At 45.3% G+C, this 15,506-nt stretch overlaps 1 protein-coding gene across 1 annotated transcript; it reads right to left on the reverse strand.

Annotated features, from left to right (window-relative positions):
- Positions 1-9,646: 9,646 nt before the first annotated feature.
- Positions 9,647-12,002, reverse strand: LOC123994250 (putative olfactory receptor 10D3). The gene is made up of 3 exons (XM_046296788.1): positions 11,955-12,002; positions 11,697-11,807; positions 9,647-11,589 (listed from the first exon to the last, which is right to left on the reverse strand). Exons 2-3 carry the CDS (start codon positions 11,728-11,730, stop codon positions 10,622-10,624), a joined length of 1,002 nt encoding a protein of 333 aa, XP_046152744.1. The 5' UTR covers positions 11,731-11,807; positions 11,955-12,002; the 3' UTR covers positions 9,647-10,621.
- Positions 12,003-15,506: the final 3,504 nt, after the last annotated feature.

The following is a 15,506-nucleotide window of genomic DNA, read 5'->3' on the forward strand; positions in this document are numbered from 1 at the left end:
CAGGGTTTTTTGCTCCAGCTCGATCTCTACCTGGCTACTGTGCGTCCGACTCCCTCGGGTGAGGAGAGTGTGAGCCTCCTTGTCTCCTGTTTGACGGGTAGGGCCCTGGAATGGGCCAAAGCTGTCTGGAACGGCCCAGACTCGGCTCGGGACCACTACCCGGAGTTCACCTGCCGTTTTCGAGCCGTGTTCGACCACCCACCAAAGGGCAGAGCGGCGGGTGAGCGACTGTTCCACCTCAGACAGGAGACGAGTAGTGCGCAGGACTTCGCTTTGGAGTTCCGGACCTTGGCTGCTGGTGCGGGGTGGAATGACAGGGCCCTGATGAACCATTACCGATGCAGGCTCCGGGAGGACACCACACTCTCCCTCGATGAACTTATATACATGTCGATCCGACTGGACAACCTGCTAGCTGCCCGCGGTCGTTCAGAGGGGGTCTTGTCAATTTCACCTCCCAGCCCTCCCGCTTCAACTCCAATGGAGTTGGGAGGAGCTGCATCTAGGTGGACCGGAGGAGGAGTTTACTCCTGCACCTACTGCGGCCGGAGAGGACACACTTCGGACCAGTGCTGGAGGAGTCCATCTGGGAGTAGAGATGGCAGGCGGAACACTTCTCGGCCATCCCAGGTGACTAGGCACCAAACTCACCCAGAGCTCCCTGTTGGTCACATGTTTTTATTTATTTTTTCCCCTGCGTTTTTTCCCTCTCTCCAGCACAAGGCGCTCGTCGATTCAGGCACAGCTGGGAGTTTTATGGATCGCGGACTCGCCCGTAAATTGGGTATTCCGTTGGTGCAGATAGACCCACCGCTCCCCGTGCACTCCATAGATAGCCGATCGTTAGGGTCAGGGCTGGTCAGGGAGTCCACAATTCCGCTGGACATGGTAACGCAGGGGGATCATAGGGAGCGAATCAGCTTCTACCTTATTGATTCACCTGCGTTTCCAGTGGTGTTGGGGATTCCCTGGCTAGCTATTCACAATCGCCTCATTTCCTGAAGACAGGGCGCTCTTCAGGGGTGGTCAGAGGAGTGTTCAGGTAGGTGTATAGGAGTTTCCATCGGTGCCACGTCGGTGGAGAGTCCAGACCAGGTTTCCACTGTGCGCATTCCCCCAGAATATGCCGATTTGGCTATTGCTTTTTGTAAAAAGAAGGCGACCAAATTACCACCCCATCGACGGTGGGATTGCGTGATAAACCTCCAGGAGAACGCTGCACTTCCCAGGAGTCACGTGTACCCATTGTCACAGGAGGATACGTTGGCTATGGAGACATATGTCACGGAATCTCTGACACAGGTACATTCGGCCCTCCATGTCACCCGTCTCCTCGAGTTTCTTTTCTGTGAGGAAAAAGGAGGAGGACTGCGTCCGTGCATTGATTATCGAGGTCTAAATTCGATCACAGTGGGATTTAGTTATCCACTACCTCTCATCGCTACGGCGGTGGAATCATTCCACGGAGCGCATTTTTTCTTTACAAAACTGGACCGAGTATAACCTGGTGCATATTCGGTGAGGAGACGAGTGGAAAACAGCGTTTAGTACCACATCAGGCCACTTATGAGTACCTCGTCATGCCGTATGGGTTAAAGAATTCTCCAGCAGTCTTTCAATCCTTTGTAGATGAGATTCTCAGGGACTTGCAGGGGCAAGGTGTGGTGGTATACATTGATGACATCTTGATCTATTCTACCACACCCGCCGCACATGTCTCCCTGGTATGCAAGGTCCTTGAGCGACTGCTGGAGAATGACCTGTACGTCAAGGCTGAGAAATGTGTGTTCTCCAAACGAGCTGTTTCCTTCCTGTGTTATCACATTTCCACCTCGGGGGTGATGATGCAGTGTGACTGAGTTAATGTTGTACGTAATTGGCCGACTCCGACCACGTTAAAGGAGGTGCAGCGGTTTTTATGGTTTGCCAATTACTACCGGAGGTTTATCCGGGGTTTTGGCCAAGTGGCGGTGCCTATTACCTCACTGTTGAAGGGGTGGCCGGTGCGTCTACGGTGGTTGCCCGAGGCAGATGGAGCTTTCAACCAGTTGAAGGCGCTGTTTACTGACTCACCCATGTTGGCGCATCCGGACCCTTTGTTAGCATTCATAGTAGAGATGGATGCGTCCGAGGCTGGGGTTGGAGCCATGCTGTCACAGCGATAGGGGATGCCACCGAGGCTACGCCCCTGCGCTTTCTTTTCTAGAAGCTTGGTCCGGCGGAGCAGAACTATGATGTGGGGGACCGGGTGTTGCTAGCTATGGTAAAAGCCCTGAAGGTGTGGAGACACTGGCATTGGAGGGGCTAAACACCCTTTCCTCATCTGGACTGACCACCGCAATCTGGAGTATATCCGGGCGGTGAGGAGACTGAATCCGCGTCAGGCTAGGTGGGCCATGTTCTTTACACAATTTATATTTACGATCTCTTATAGACCAGGTTCCCTTAATAACACTAAGGCCGACGCGCTGTCCCGTCTCTATGACACTGAGGACCGGTCCATTGATCCTACTCCCATCCTTCCAGCCTCTAGGCTGGTGGCTCTGGTGGTATGGGAGGTGGACACGGACACGGTGGTATGGGAGGTGGACGCGGGCGTTGAGGTTGGAACCTACGCCTTCACAGTGTCCGACCGGTCTCAGGTACGTGCCGCTTGGTGTCCGTGATCAATTGATTCGGTGGGCTCACACACTACCTTCTTCAGGTCATCCAGGGATTGCGAGGTCTTAGGGGGAAATACTGGTGGCCAAGGACGTGAGGCTCTATGTCTCCTCATGTTCGGTATGCGCCCAGAGTTAGGCTCCTAGTGCACCTTCCTAGAGGGAAGTTACAGCCCCTCCCGGTTCCACAGTGGCCCTGGTCTCATCTATCGGTGGACTTTCTTACTGATCTTCCCCCATCTCAGGGGAACACTACCATTCTGGTCGTTGTGGATCGGTTCTCTAAGTCCTGCCATCTCCTCCCATTGCCTGGTCTCCCTACGGCCCTCCAGACTGCAGAGACTCTATTTACCCACGTCTTCCGGTACTACGGGGTGCCGGAGGACATCGTATCTGATTGAGGTCCCCAGTTCACGTCCCGTGTTTGGAGGGCGTTTATGGAGTGTCTGGGGGTCTCGGTCAGCCTGAACTCTGGTTGTCACCCCGAGAGTAATGGGCAGGTGGAGAGAGTGAACCAGGAAGTGCGTAGGTTTCTGAGGTCGTATTGCCAGGACCGGCCAGGAGAATGGGCGAGGTACATCCCATGAGCGGAGTTGGCCCAGAACTCACTATGTCACTCCTCCACGAACATGTTGCCGTTTCAATGCGTGCTGGGCTACCAGCCGGTCCTGGCTCCGTGGTATCAGAGTCAGACCGAAGCTCCTGCGGTGGAGGAATGGGTACAGCGCTCTAGGGAGTACTATCGGGCAGTCCAGGACTCTCTCACGCTGGCCAGTGGACGGCTGAAGAAGAGCGCTGACCGCCACCTCAGTGAGGCACCTGTGTTCGCACCAGGGGACAGAGTCTGTCTCTCGACCCGAAACCTACCCCACCGCCTGCCCTACCGGAAGCTGGGGCTGCAGTGTGTTGGGCCATTTAAAGTACTGAGGAGGATAAACAAGGTATATTATAGATTGCAACTTCCCTCTTACTATCGCATTAACCCCTCGTTTCATGTGTCTCTCCTCAGGCCGGTGGTAGCTGGTCCCCTTCAAGAAGGTGAGGTGCCGGAGGTCCCTCCGCCACCTCTGGACATCGAGGGGTCCCCGACGTACACAGTACGAGCTATTCTAGACTCGAGACGCCGGGTGAGGGGCCTGCAGTACCTCGTGGACTGGAGGGGTACGGTCCGGAGGAGAGATGCTGGGGGTACCGGGAGGGGGTCATTCTAGATCCTTCCCTCTTGAGGGACTTCCACCGCCTCCACCCTGCGCCACTCCGTCACCCTCCGGGTCGGCGTGCTGCGGGAGCTGTCATGAGGGGGGGGGGGGGGGGGGGGGGGGGGGTACTGTCATGAATCCCGCTGAAGATGGTGCCTCTTCCTGTTCGAGCGGCGCTCGGCGGCCGTCATCGCCGGCCTACTAGCTGCCACCGATCCCCTTTTCTGTTTCATTTAGTTGTGTCTGATTAGTTGCACCTGTTTTGTGTTTAGGTTGTGATTGTGGGCTATTTAAGCCCAGTAAACCCGTCGACTTTTGTGCGGGCTTGTTTCTCTGTTCGTTTTGTGGATGTGATATTTTCTGTATTTCTCCGGACTGTTTGTGTCCTGTTTTTGGGCCGGTCATTGTATGCGCCTGGTGTTTTGACGTGACCTACTTTTCTCCGGAATAAATACAGTTGTCCTTTACCCTCTGCTTTACCCTTTACCCTCTGCTCTCTGAGCCTGACTCCGCACCCACTACTCCTAGAAGTCATAACAATGAACTCACAAACGACAAGAACAAATGGTTGTTGACTTTCATACATCAGGCAGAATCAGTCTCTCGGTCCCAGATTTGATGCACCTGTACTGTCTCCGCCTTTTACACTGAACAAAAATATGCAACAATTTCTACGTTTTTACTGAGTTACAGTTCATATGTGTATGTGACAAATACAATTGGATTTGATTGTATAAGGAATACGTCAACTGAAATAAATGCATTAGGCCATAAGCTATGGATTTCACATGACTGGGAAGAAAGATATGCATCTGTTGGTCACAGATAGCTTAAAAATAGGTAGGGGCATGGATTGGAAAACCAGTCAGTATCTGGTGTGACCACCATTTGCCTCATGCAGCGTGACACATTGCATGGAGTTGATCAGGCTGTTGATTGAAGCCCGTGGAATGTTGTCCTACTCCTCTTCAATGGCTGTGTGAAGTTTCTAGGGACACTCTGTCGTGCACGTTGGTCCAGATCATCCCAAACATGCTGAATGAGTGACAACATGTGAGTATGGAGGCCATGGAAGAACTGGGACATTTTCAGCTTCTAGGAATAGTGTACAGATTCTTGCGACAATGGGCAGTGCATTATCAAACTGAAACATGAAGTGATTGCGGCAGATGAATGTCACAACAATGTGCCTCATGATCTTGTCACGGTATCACTGTGCATTCAAATTGCCGTCAAAAAAATGCAGTTGTGTTTGTTGTCTGTAGCTCATGCCTGACCATGCCATAACCCCACTGCCACCATGGGACAATCCGTTCACAACGTTGTCATTAGCAAACCGCTCACTGAGATTCATCCATGAAAAGCACACTTCTCCTAACCTGGCGAGGTTACACGTGGTCTGTGGTTGTGAGACCGGTTGGACATACTGACAAATTCTCTTAAAGACACTCGAGGCGGCTTATTATAAAGAATTTGACATTAAATTACCTGGCAACAGCTCTGGTGGACATTCCTGCAGTCAGCATGCCAATTGCACACTCCCTCAAAATGTCAGACATCTGTGATGATTGAGTTGGAGACATGCATAGACACGTATTCAAGGATGAAAAGGGAGTACTGGCGGGGGCTCAACACGCACCCCTGTGGGGCCCCCGTTTTGAGGGTCAGCATAGCAGAGGTGTTGCAGCCTACCTTCACCACCTGGAGCACTATGGTTTTGAAGGCTGAGCTGTAGTCTATGAACAGCATTCTTACATAGGTATTCCTCTTGTCCAGGTGGGATAGGGCAGGGTGCAGTGCAATGGCCATTGCAACGTCTTTGGATCTGTTGGGGCGGTATGCAAATTGTTGTGAGTCTAGGGTGTCGGGTAAGGTGGAGGTGATATGATCCTTAAATAGCCTCTCAAAGCATTTCATGATGTCAGAAGTGAATTATACCAGGTGATAGTAGTTTAGTTCACTTAGTTTCGCTATCTTTGGTACTAGAACAATGGTGGACATCTTGAAGCAAGTGGGGACAACAGACTGGGATAGGGGGAGATTGAGTATGTCCATAAACCCTCCCGCCAGACTTGGCCAGAGGTCAGAGGTCAAAGCTCATCTGTTTGTACCTATCCATGTTCCCAGTCACCTTTCTGTGGTAAAATACAATGGTCTGCACATTTTATTTGGTGTGAATCTATCCATGGTTAGGAGCAGGATGGTGGTGTGATCTGCTTTTCTTAAGGGAGGGTGGGGGAAGGCCTTGTAGCTGTCCTGGAAGGGAGAGTAACAATGGCCAAGCATGTTCTCTCCAGTTATACCACAGGAGATGTATTTGGTAGAATTTTGAGAGAATAATCCTCAGATTTCCTTTATTAAAATCCCCAGCACCAATAAATGCCGTATTAGGATATAATCACCACTGTCGAAAGAACTGGACCAAAGCGCAACGTTGTGAGCGTACATATTACTTTTATTAGAAATGACACCGACAAAAACAATAAACAATCCAAAACAATTGTGAAGCTTAAGGGCTATGTGTAACGGCGTTCTTCGTTTGTCGAAAGAGAGTCGGACCAAAATGCAGCGTGGTTGTTACTCATGTTCTTTAATGAATGAAATGACGATACATGAAATAACTATACAATACAAAACAACAAACGGAACGTGAAACCTATTTACAGCCTATCTGGTGAAACTGCACAGAGACAGGAACAATCACCCACGAAATACAAAGAGTAACCAGGCTACCTAAATACGGTTCCCAATCAGAGACAACGAGAATCACCTGACTCTGATTGAGAACCGCCTCAGGCAGCCAAGCCTATTCAACACCCCTAATCAGCCTCGATCCCAAATACTACAAACCCCAATACGAACCACAACATATAAACCCATGTCACACCCTGGCCTGACCAAACATATAACGAAAACACAAAATACAATGACCAAGGCGTGACACTATGTGCCAAAAACAAAGTTAACTTCCCACACAGAAAGGAGGTAAAAGGGCTACCTAAGTATGGTTCCCAATCAGAGACAACGACAGACAGCTGTCCCTGTTTGAGAACCATACCCGGCCAAAAAATAGATATACAACATCATAGAAAATCAAAACATAGAAAGCCTACCCCACATCACACCCTGACCTTACCTAAATAGAGAAATAAAATGGCTCTCTAAGGTCAGGGCGTGACAGATATGTCATTTCCAGTTTGCACAAAGACCAGTGTAGTTCCTTGTGAGCTGTCGCTGTTTCGGCTTGGGGGGAAAATAACCAAATACATTTTTCTTGGCAGCTAATGTGGTCAACATTTGATGGTGATGTATTCCAGATTGGGAAAACAAAAGGAATTACAGCCCATTATGGCACTGCTGCAACAATAAAGAGTATTCAGGAATCCTTATAACAAGACACCTTATAAATCGAATCCTTAGTAGAAACAAAATCAAAGTGGACACCCTGCCTCTGTTTTGTTTTTTAGGCCAGGAGAAATGCAACCACTCTCAAATTCATAGACAGAACTATGGATGCAAGGAATGACCATCTATGATATAACATTTTTTATTGTCACCATGTTTTAAGGCTATTCAGTGTTTGCTTACATTTAAATTGTTTACAAATATTTGAGTAAAACAAGCTTATATTTTGGGTTGTGCTGGTGGTATGACAGTTCAACTAAACTCTTGACGCATGTATAAGTTATATTGTTGAAGAAACAATGGCTTTATATCAGGGTTATTCAAATCTGACCCGACGAGGTCCAGGGCCTGATTCCTTTCTGTTCTACCTGATCAAATCAAATTGTATTTGTCAGATGTGCAGAATACAACAGGTGTAGACCTTACAGTGAAAGTATTACTCACGAGCCCCTAACCAACAATGCAGTTAAAAAAATACAGATAACAATAAAAGATAAAAGTAACAAGTAATTAAAGAGCAGCATTAAAATAACAATAGCGACACGGAATAGAGGGGGGTACCAATGCAGAGTCAATGTGGGAGGGTATCTGTTAGTTGAAGTAGTACTGTATGTACATGTAGGTAGAGTTATTAAAGTGTCTATGCATAGACAAAACAGAGAGTTGCAGTGGTGTAACGAGGGGGTGAGAGGGAGGTTGGGAAACACTGCAAATAGTCTGGGTAGCCTGAACTAGATGTTCAGGAGTCTTATGGCTTGGGGGTAGAAGCTGTTTAGAAGCCTCAGCACTCGGGTACTGCCTGCAATGTGGTAGCAGAGTGAACAGTCTTTGACCAGGGTGGCTGGAGTCTTTGACCATTTGTAGGGCCTTCTTCCGACACCGTCTGATATAGAGGTCCTGGATGGCAGGAAGCTTGGCCCCAGTGATGTACTGGGCCGTCCGTACTACCCTCTATAGTGCTTTGCGGTCCGAGGCCAAGCAGTTGTCATACCAGGCAGTGATGCAAGCAGTCAGGATGCTCTCAATGGTGCATCTGATCATTAATATCCAAGGTTTAACCTCTAGCGAAGAGCAATCCCGTATCCGGGAGCGTAATCATAGCCTCAAGAGCATTACCATAACGCAACGTTTCCTATTCATGAAAATCGCAAATGAAATGAAATAAATATATTCTAACACAAGCTTACCCTTTTGTTAACAACACTGTCATCTCAGATTTTCAAAATATGCGTTACAGCCAACGCTAGACAAGCATTTGTGTAAGTTTAGCATGGCATAATGCTATGCTAGGCTGTGCTGGAAGCAGGCAACATTTTCACAAAAATAAGAAAAGCATTCAAATAAAATCATTTACCTTTGAAGAACTTTGGATGTTTTCAATGAGGAGACTCTCAGTTAGATAGCAAATGTTCATTTTTTCCAAAAAGATGATTTGTGTAGGAGAAATCGCTCCGTTTTGTTCATCACTTTTGGCTAAGAAAAAAAAATGAAAATACATTCACTACAACGCCAAACTTTTTTCCAAATTAACTCCATAATATCGACAGAAACATGGCAAACGTTGTTTAGAATCATCCTCAAGGTGTTTTTCACATATCTATTCGGTGATAAATCATTCGTGGCAGTTGTGTTTCTCTTCGGAAGCAAATGGAAAAATACATGCAGCTGGAGATTACGCAATAATTGCAATGGAGGACACCAAGCGACCACCTGGTAAATGTAGTTTCTTATGGTCAATCTTCCAATGATATGCCTACAAACACGTCACAATGCTGCAGACACCTTGGGGAAAACGTGGAAAACGTAAGCTGACTACTAGCTCCTCCACAGCCATATAAGGAGTCATTGCCATGAGGCGGTTTTAAAAAATGCGGCACTTCCTGATTGGATTTTTACCTGGCTTTTTCTGTAACATCAGTTCTGTGGCACTTGCAGACAATATCTTTGCAGTTTTGGAAACGTCAGAGTATTTTCTATCCAAAGCTGTCAATTATATAAATAGTCAAGCATCTTTTTGTGACAAAATATTTTGTTTAAAACGGGAACGTTTTGAATCCAAAAATTAAAATAGCGCCCCCTATATCCAACTGGTTAAATCAGTCCTTGTTTAGATGGGAAGAATAAAAAAGCAATGGAACTACCTTCAAGGTCCAGATTTGAATTTGAAGGTTATATATAATTAATTTATGAGTCTGAAAATGCTCTTTCAAAATAACATTTATTAAGCAATTCAATGCTAAATATCAATATAATTAGATACAAATATTAGATACATTTTTTATAAACAATATGAAATCATTAAGCATCTGTACAACATAATGTATTGTATGAAACTATTTGTAGTTACATAGCTAAATCATTAAGATACAGCAGAGACTCTCTTTCTGTGGACCAGATCATGTTTTGAATCTTTTCATCAAGCTCTGTTTTATATATTTTGTCTTGAAACAGTATATCAGTAGATTGATCATAGGAGGGAGCAGGCTATACAACATGATAATAACAATATGTAAATCAGTGCTGAATCTAATGCCGGTATTACTGGACATATACATACAAATTCTAGCTAGAATATAGAGGGCAATGACGATCAGCTGGCCACTGCAGATAGAAAGGGTTTTGAGGCAGCCTTTGGTGCTGTTAATCTTAAGAACTGCAACAACAATGTAGTCAATTGTCTAGATCAGATCCTATTTTTAAGATAATACTGCAATAATCTATTTGTGGTCCATTACTACATATACTTTACGATAACACTGGACATTTCAATAAAATTGCATTCAACAGTAGATAACGTTTAATATTGTTCGAATGGGCTAAATTGTCAAATCAAATCAATTTTGACTGACGTTTATATTTTGTTGTCAAAAAACATCAAACTAATCTAAATCAGGTGTGTCAAACTCATTCTTTGGAGGGCTCAGCGTCTACTGATTTTTGTTATTTCCTGACAATTTGTGTGCAATTAAGACCTAGAATATCAGGTGATGGGAGTTCCTAACTAACCAGTGACCAATTAAGTCCTAGTGTATTAAGTGAGGGGAGTTCCTAACTGACCAGTGATCTCCCGTGGTCAGTAAAAGACAGGAGTGAAAACCTGCAGACACATTGCCTTCCATGGAATGAGTTTGACACCTGTGATCTAAATCAACCAAACTTTGACACTCTTGTTGATTCACAGTTGAACTGGTTAAGTTGAGATAAAAATAAAAAATGACTTTTAACAAATTAAATCAAAACTCAACATTGATTCAACATGGTTACATTAATGATGAAATAACATGGGAACAGTTTTGACTCAACCACTTTTTATTGGAACAAGCAAGAAACAAGAAATGGCTTTGGTAACCCTAACCATTACATATTTGGAGAAATGTTAGATCTCTTGAAAATATATTTCAGGCGCCCTCTAATCTCCTTGGTTTTGAGACAATACACAAGTGGGTTCACAAGAGAGGGGCCCAGAGTAGAGCCAATGATTAGGCCATTTCTATGAGAGAGCGTGAGAACCAAACCAACCCTGGTGACCAATATTAACAACACCTTGGGGATAAAGAAGCAAGCCACCACTATCATGTGGGAGACACAGGTGTTAAATGTTTTCCTCCTGTCTTTGGATGAAGACATTTGTATCACTACATAAACTATCTTCATGTATGAGAAGAATATCAAGGCTAAATTAACCCATAATGTGGTGGTCGCCACAGTAGAAGCTACACTGAAATAAAATGTAGGATTCACACATGCTGCTCTTACTAAGGCTGCATATTCACAAAAGCTGTATGGGAGTTTATTTGAGCCACAAAAGGGCAAATTGTTCACTAAGCCAGTTGACAAACTGGCAAACATGCAGCCTAGTGCCCAAGTCGCTATTATAAGTAAACATACATTTGTATTAGTTAAGATAGTCTGATATCGAAGAGGATATGAAATTGCAATAAGGCGATCATAAGCCATTAGAGCAATAGCGAAGGGTTCCATAGAACTTCCTAAATGAAATAAGAAGCACTGTATCATGCAGGGTGCATAGGGGACTCTTCTCTCCTCACCAAGGAGAACGTTAAGCATTGTAACACTAATGCCGCTGGTGTAGACTATGTCTACCACTGCCAGCGAGCAAATAAAAAAGTACATGGGGATATGCAGAGGCTTGTTAAATGCTATGACACAAATGTTAGTGATGCTTCCGATCAGAATGAGAAAGAGGACCAACAAAATGGCTAGTCCCACCAGCTTTGGGTGTTGTACTTCATCCAATCCTGTGATGAGGAATTCTGTTACCGTATGTGTTGTTCTGTTGTTTGGCTCCATGTCCCTGTAAAATACTTTACAACAAAAAAAGAGGCAGAATATTGTAAATTGATCTACAGTGATTAGCAGAATCTCTAATAGAAAGTGTGCCAGACAATTCTTTAATGTAGTGCAACATCACCAACTCCCAGCACTTTCTTGAATATAACAGCCATGTACCACTATCAGTACAGAATAACTCTGTGGTCACTGATACAGTTCAGTTTGTATTTACTGCTACATGATGGAATATCTGTGAAAAGAATTGCATAAAAACAGTCTGCATTGTCAAACTGGTGCATTGATTGTAACAGAAAACATATCATGTGAATCATCTAGAAAACATACTGTTGGTTACAAGGTCCAGTTATGTTAATGGATTGTTAAGTCCAATACTTACCAGGCCAGCCTTGTGCACCAGGTTTCACACACAGCTGGTAGATGACACTCTGAACCGACTGGCATTGGATGTCTCTGAATTTATCCCCTTTCTGAACTACCTTTCTCAGCCACTTGAGGAATCCCACGTCATGATTCTCATTAGACACACACACAAACACACACATACATACCTTTTTTTGGGCAATATTGGTTTAGAGCCTGTAAGTAAGCATTTCACTGTAAGCTGTTGTATTCGGCGCATGTGACAAATAAACTTTGATTTGATTAAACAGCTACATACCGATTTGTATCCAAAAACAGGTGTAGAATCTGGACACTTGAACAGGCGTACAAGCTGATTAGCTCAAAGGTCTATAAGACACATAAAGATGGACATGTTTGAGTTTTTCTTTATTTGTAATTTGTTGATTTCGGCCCTAAGTCCTTTCATGAGTGAACTGTAATCATAGAGTGCCAAATCCCTCATGAGACCCAATCTATCTCATAAAACTTGCATTGATGACAATGGTGAATTCCATGCACAGATCTCAAGATAGGACCTTGTCCTGTGAGGACATCCCTCCCCCCTGCATTTTTTACACTCACAACCCAAATTATCGGCTCCCTTGATATAGATGAGCAAAAAAGACTATAAAATAAATCATAGAAATACTGAGCGATACTGTATGCACATTTTGTAATTACAATTTTTATACTAATACAATTGCTCAGAGCAAAATATTTTCTTTCATAAGTAACACAAAAAATCTAAAAGACAGGTGTCAGAATTCTTATTAACATAATCTAACAAAAATGTTAATAATATGTAACAATTTCAAAGTTTTTATTGAGTTGCAGTTCATATAAGGAAATCAGTCAATTGAAATAAATGCATTAGGCCCTAATCTATGGATTTCACATGACTGGGAAGAAAGATATGCCTCTGTCACAGATACCTTAAAGAAAATAGGGGCGTGGATTTGAAAACCAGTCAGTATCTGGTGTGACCACCATTTGCCTAATGCTGCGCGACACATCGCATGGAGTTGATCAGGTTGTTGATTGAAGCCTGTGGAATGTTGTCCTACTCCCCTTCAATGGCTGTGTGAAGTTGCTCGGGTCACGCTGTCGTGCATGTTGGTCCAGATCATCCCAAACATAGCCAATGAGTGACAACAGGTGAGTATGGAGGACATGGAGGAACGGGGACATTTTCAGCTTCCAGGAATTGGAAGGAACTGACAGTTTGTGCAGAAATTCTTTGATTGGACATACACAGTTTCTTCAGCTGTCCAGGTGGCTGGTCTGCAGATCCTCGCGACATGGGGCAGTGTATTATCAAACTGAAACATGAAGTGATGGCGGCGGATGAATTGCACGACAATATGCCTCAAGATCCCGTCACGGTATCGCTGTGCATTCAAATTGCCGTCAATAAAATGCAATTGTGTCTGTGTCTGTAGCTTATGCCTGCCCATACCATAACCCCACCGCCAACATGGGGCACTCTGTTCACAACGTTGTCATTAGCAAACTGCTCACTCACATGACTCCACACACGCTGTCTGCAATCTGCCAGTTGTACAGTTGAAAGTGAGATTCATCCATGAAAAGCACACTTCTGCAGCAATGCCGGTGACCATTGAAAGTGAGCATTTGCCCACTGAAGTTGGCAAAAATGGCGAACTGCAGTCAGGTCAAGACCCTGGTGAGGACTACGAGCATACAGATGAGCTTTCCTGAGATGGTTTCTGACTGTTTGTGCAGAAATTATTTGGTTGTGCATATCCACAGTTTCTTCAGCTGTCCAGGAGGCTGGTCTCAGATGATCCTGCAGGTGAAGAAGCTGGACCTGGAGGTCTGTGGTTGTGAGGCCGGTTGGAGGTACTGACAAATTCTCTAAAACGACAGTGGAAGCGGATTATAATAGAGAAATTTAAAGTAAATTCTCTGGCAACAGCTCTGGTGGACATTCCTGCAGTAATTGCACACTCCCTCAAAACTTTAGACATCTGTGGCATTGAATTGCATGACAAAACTGCACATTTTAGAGGGGACTTTTATCATCCCCAGGACAAGGTGCACCTGTGTAATGATCATGCTGTTTAATCAGCTTCTTGATATGCCACCCATGACAGGTGGATGGATTATCTTGGTAAAAGAGAAATGCTCACTGACAGGGATGTTAACCAATTAGTACACAACATTGGCGAGTAACAAGTGTTTTTTTGCGTGTGAAACATTTCTGGGAAGTTTAATTTCAGCTCATTAAACATGGGACCAACATTTTACATGTTGCGTTTATATTTTTGTTCAGTGCAGAAGGTAGAGGAGTGAACAAGCCGTGGATTGGGTGGCTGGGGTCCTTGATGATCTTCTTGGCCTTCCTGTGAGACTGGGTGCTTTAGGTGTTCAGGAGGGCAGTTAGTGTGCCCCTGATGATGCTTTGTGCTGACCACACCTGCGATTGCGGGTTGTGCAGTTGCAGTACTAGGCCTTGATACAGCCCAACAGAATGCTCTCGATGGTGCATCCATAGAAGTTTGTGATGTTCTTAGCGGTCAACCCACATTTCTTCAGCCTACGGAGGTTGATGAGGCACTGTTGTGCCTTTTTCTCCATTATGTCTGTTTTAAGGGACCATTTCAGGTCCTCAGTGGCATGCATGCCAAATAACTTTAAGCTGCAGCACATCAATGTGGATGGGGGCATTCTCTCTCTGCTGTCTCCTGTATTCCACGATCACCTATTTAGTTGACATTGAGCGAGAGGTAATGTTCCTGTCACTCTTTCGCCAGGGCCCTCACCACCTCCCTATAGGCTGTCTCTACAATGTTGATATCAGGCCTACCACTGTTGTGTTTTCAGCAAACTTGATGATTGAGTTGGAGACATGCGTGGACAAGCATTCAAGGATGAACAGGGAGTACAGGCGGGGGCTCAACACACACCTCTGTGGGACCCCCGTTTTGAGGGTCAACATTGCGGAGGTGTTGCAGCCTACCTTCGCCACCTGGGGCACTATGGTTTTGAAGGCTGAGCTGTAGTCTATGAACAGCATTCTTACATAGGTATTCCTCTTGTCCAGGTGGGATAGGGCAGGGTGCAGTGCAATGGCCATTGCGACGTCTGTGGATCTGTTGTGGCGGTGTGCAAATTGTTGTGAGTCTAGGGTGTCGGGTAAGGTGGAGGTGATATGATCCTTAACTAGCCTCTAAAAGCATTTTATGATGTCAGAAGTGAATACTACCAGGCGATAGTAGTTTAGATCACTTACCTTCGCTATCTTTGGTACAGGAACAATGGTGGCATCTTGAAGCAAGTGTGGACAACAGACTGGGAAAGGGGGAGATTGAGTATGTTCATAAACCCTCCAGCCAGACTCTGCCAGCGGTCAGAGGTCAAAGCTAACCTGTCTGTATCCGCCCATGTTCCCAGTCACCTTATCGTGGTAAAATAGAGTGGTTTTCAATTTTTTATTGTGTGAATCCTGCCATCTTTCCATGGGTAGGAGCAGGATGGTGGTGTGATCTGACTTGCCCGAAGGGAGGGTTGGGCAGGGCCTTGTAGC

Source organism: Oncorhynchus gorbuscha, linkage group LG13 (assembly GCF_021184085.1).
Source record: "Oncorhynchus gorbuscha isolate QuinsamMale2020 ecotype Even-year linkage group LG13, OgorEven_v1.0, whole genome shotgun sequence".
NCBI lineage: Eukaryota > Metazoa > Chordata > Actinopteri > Salmoniformes > Salmonidae > Oncorhynchus > Oncorhynchus gorbuscha.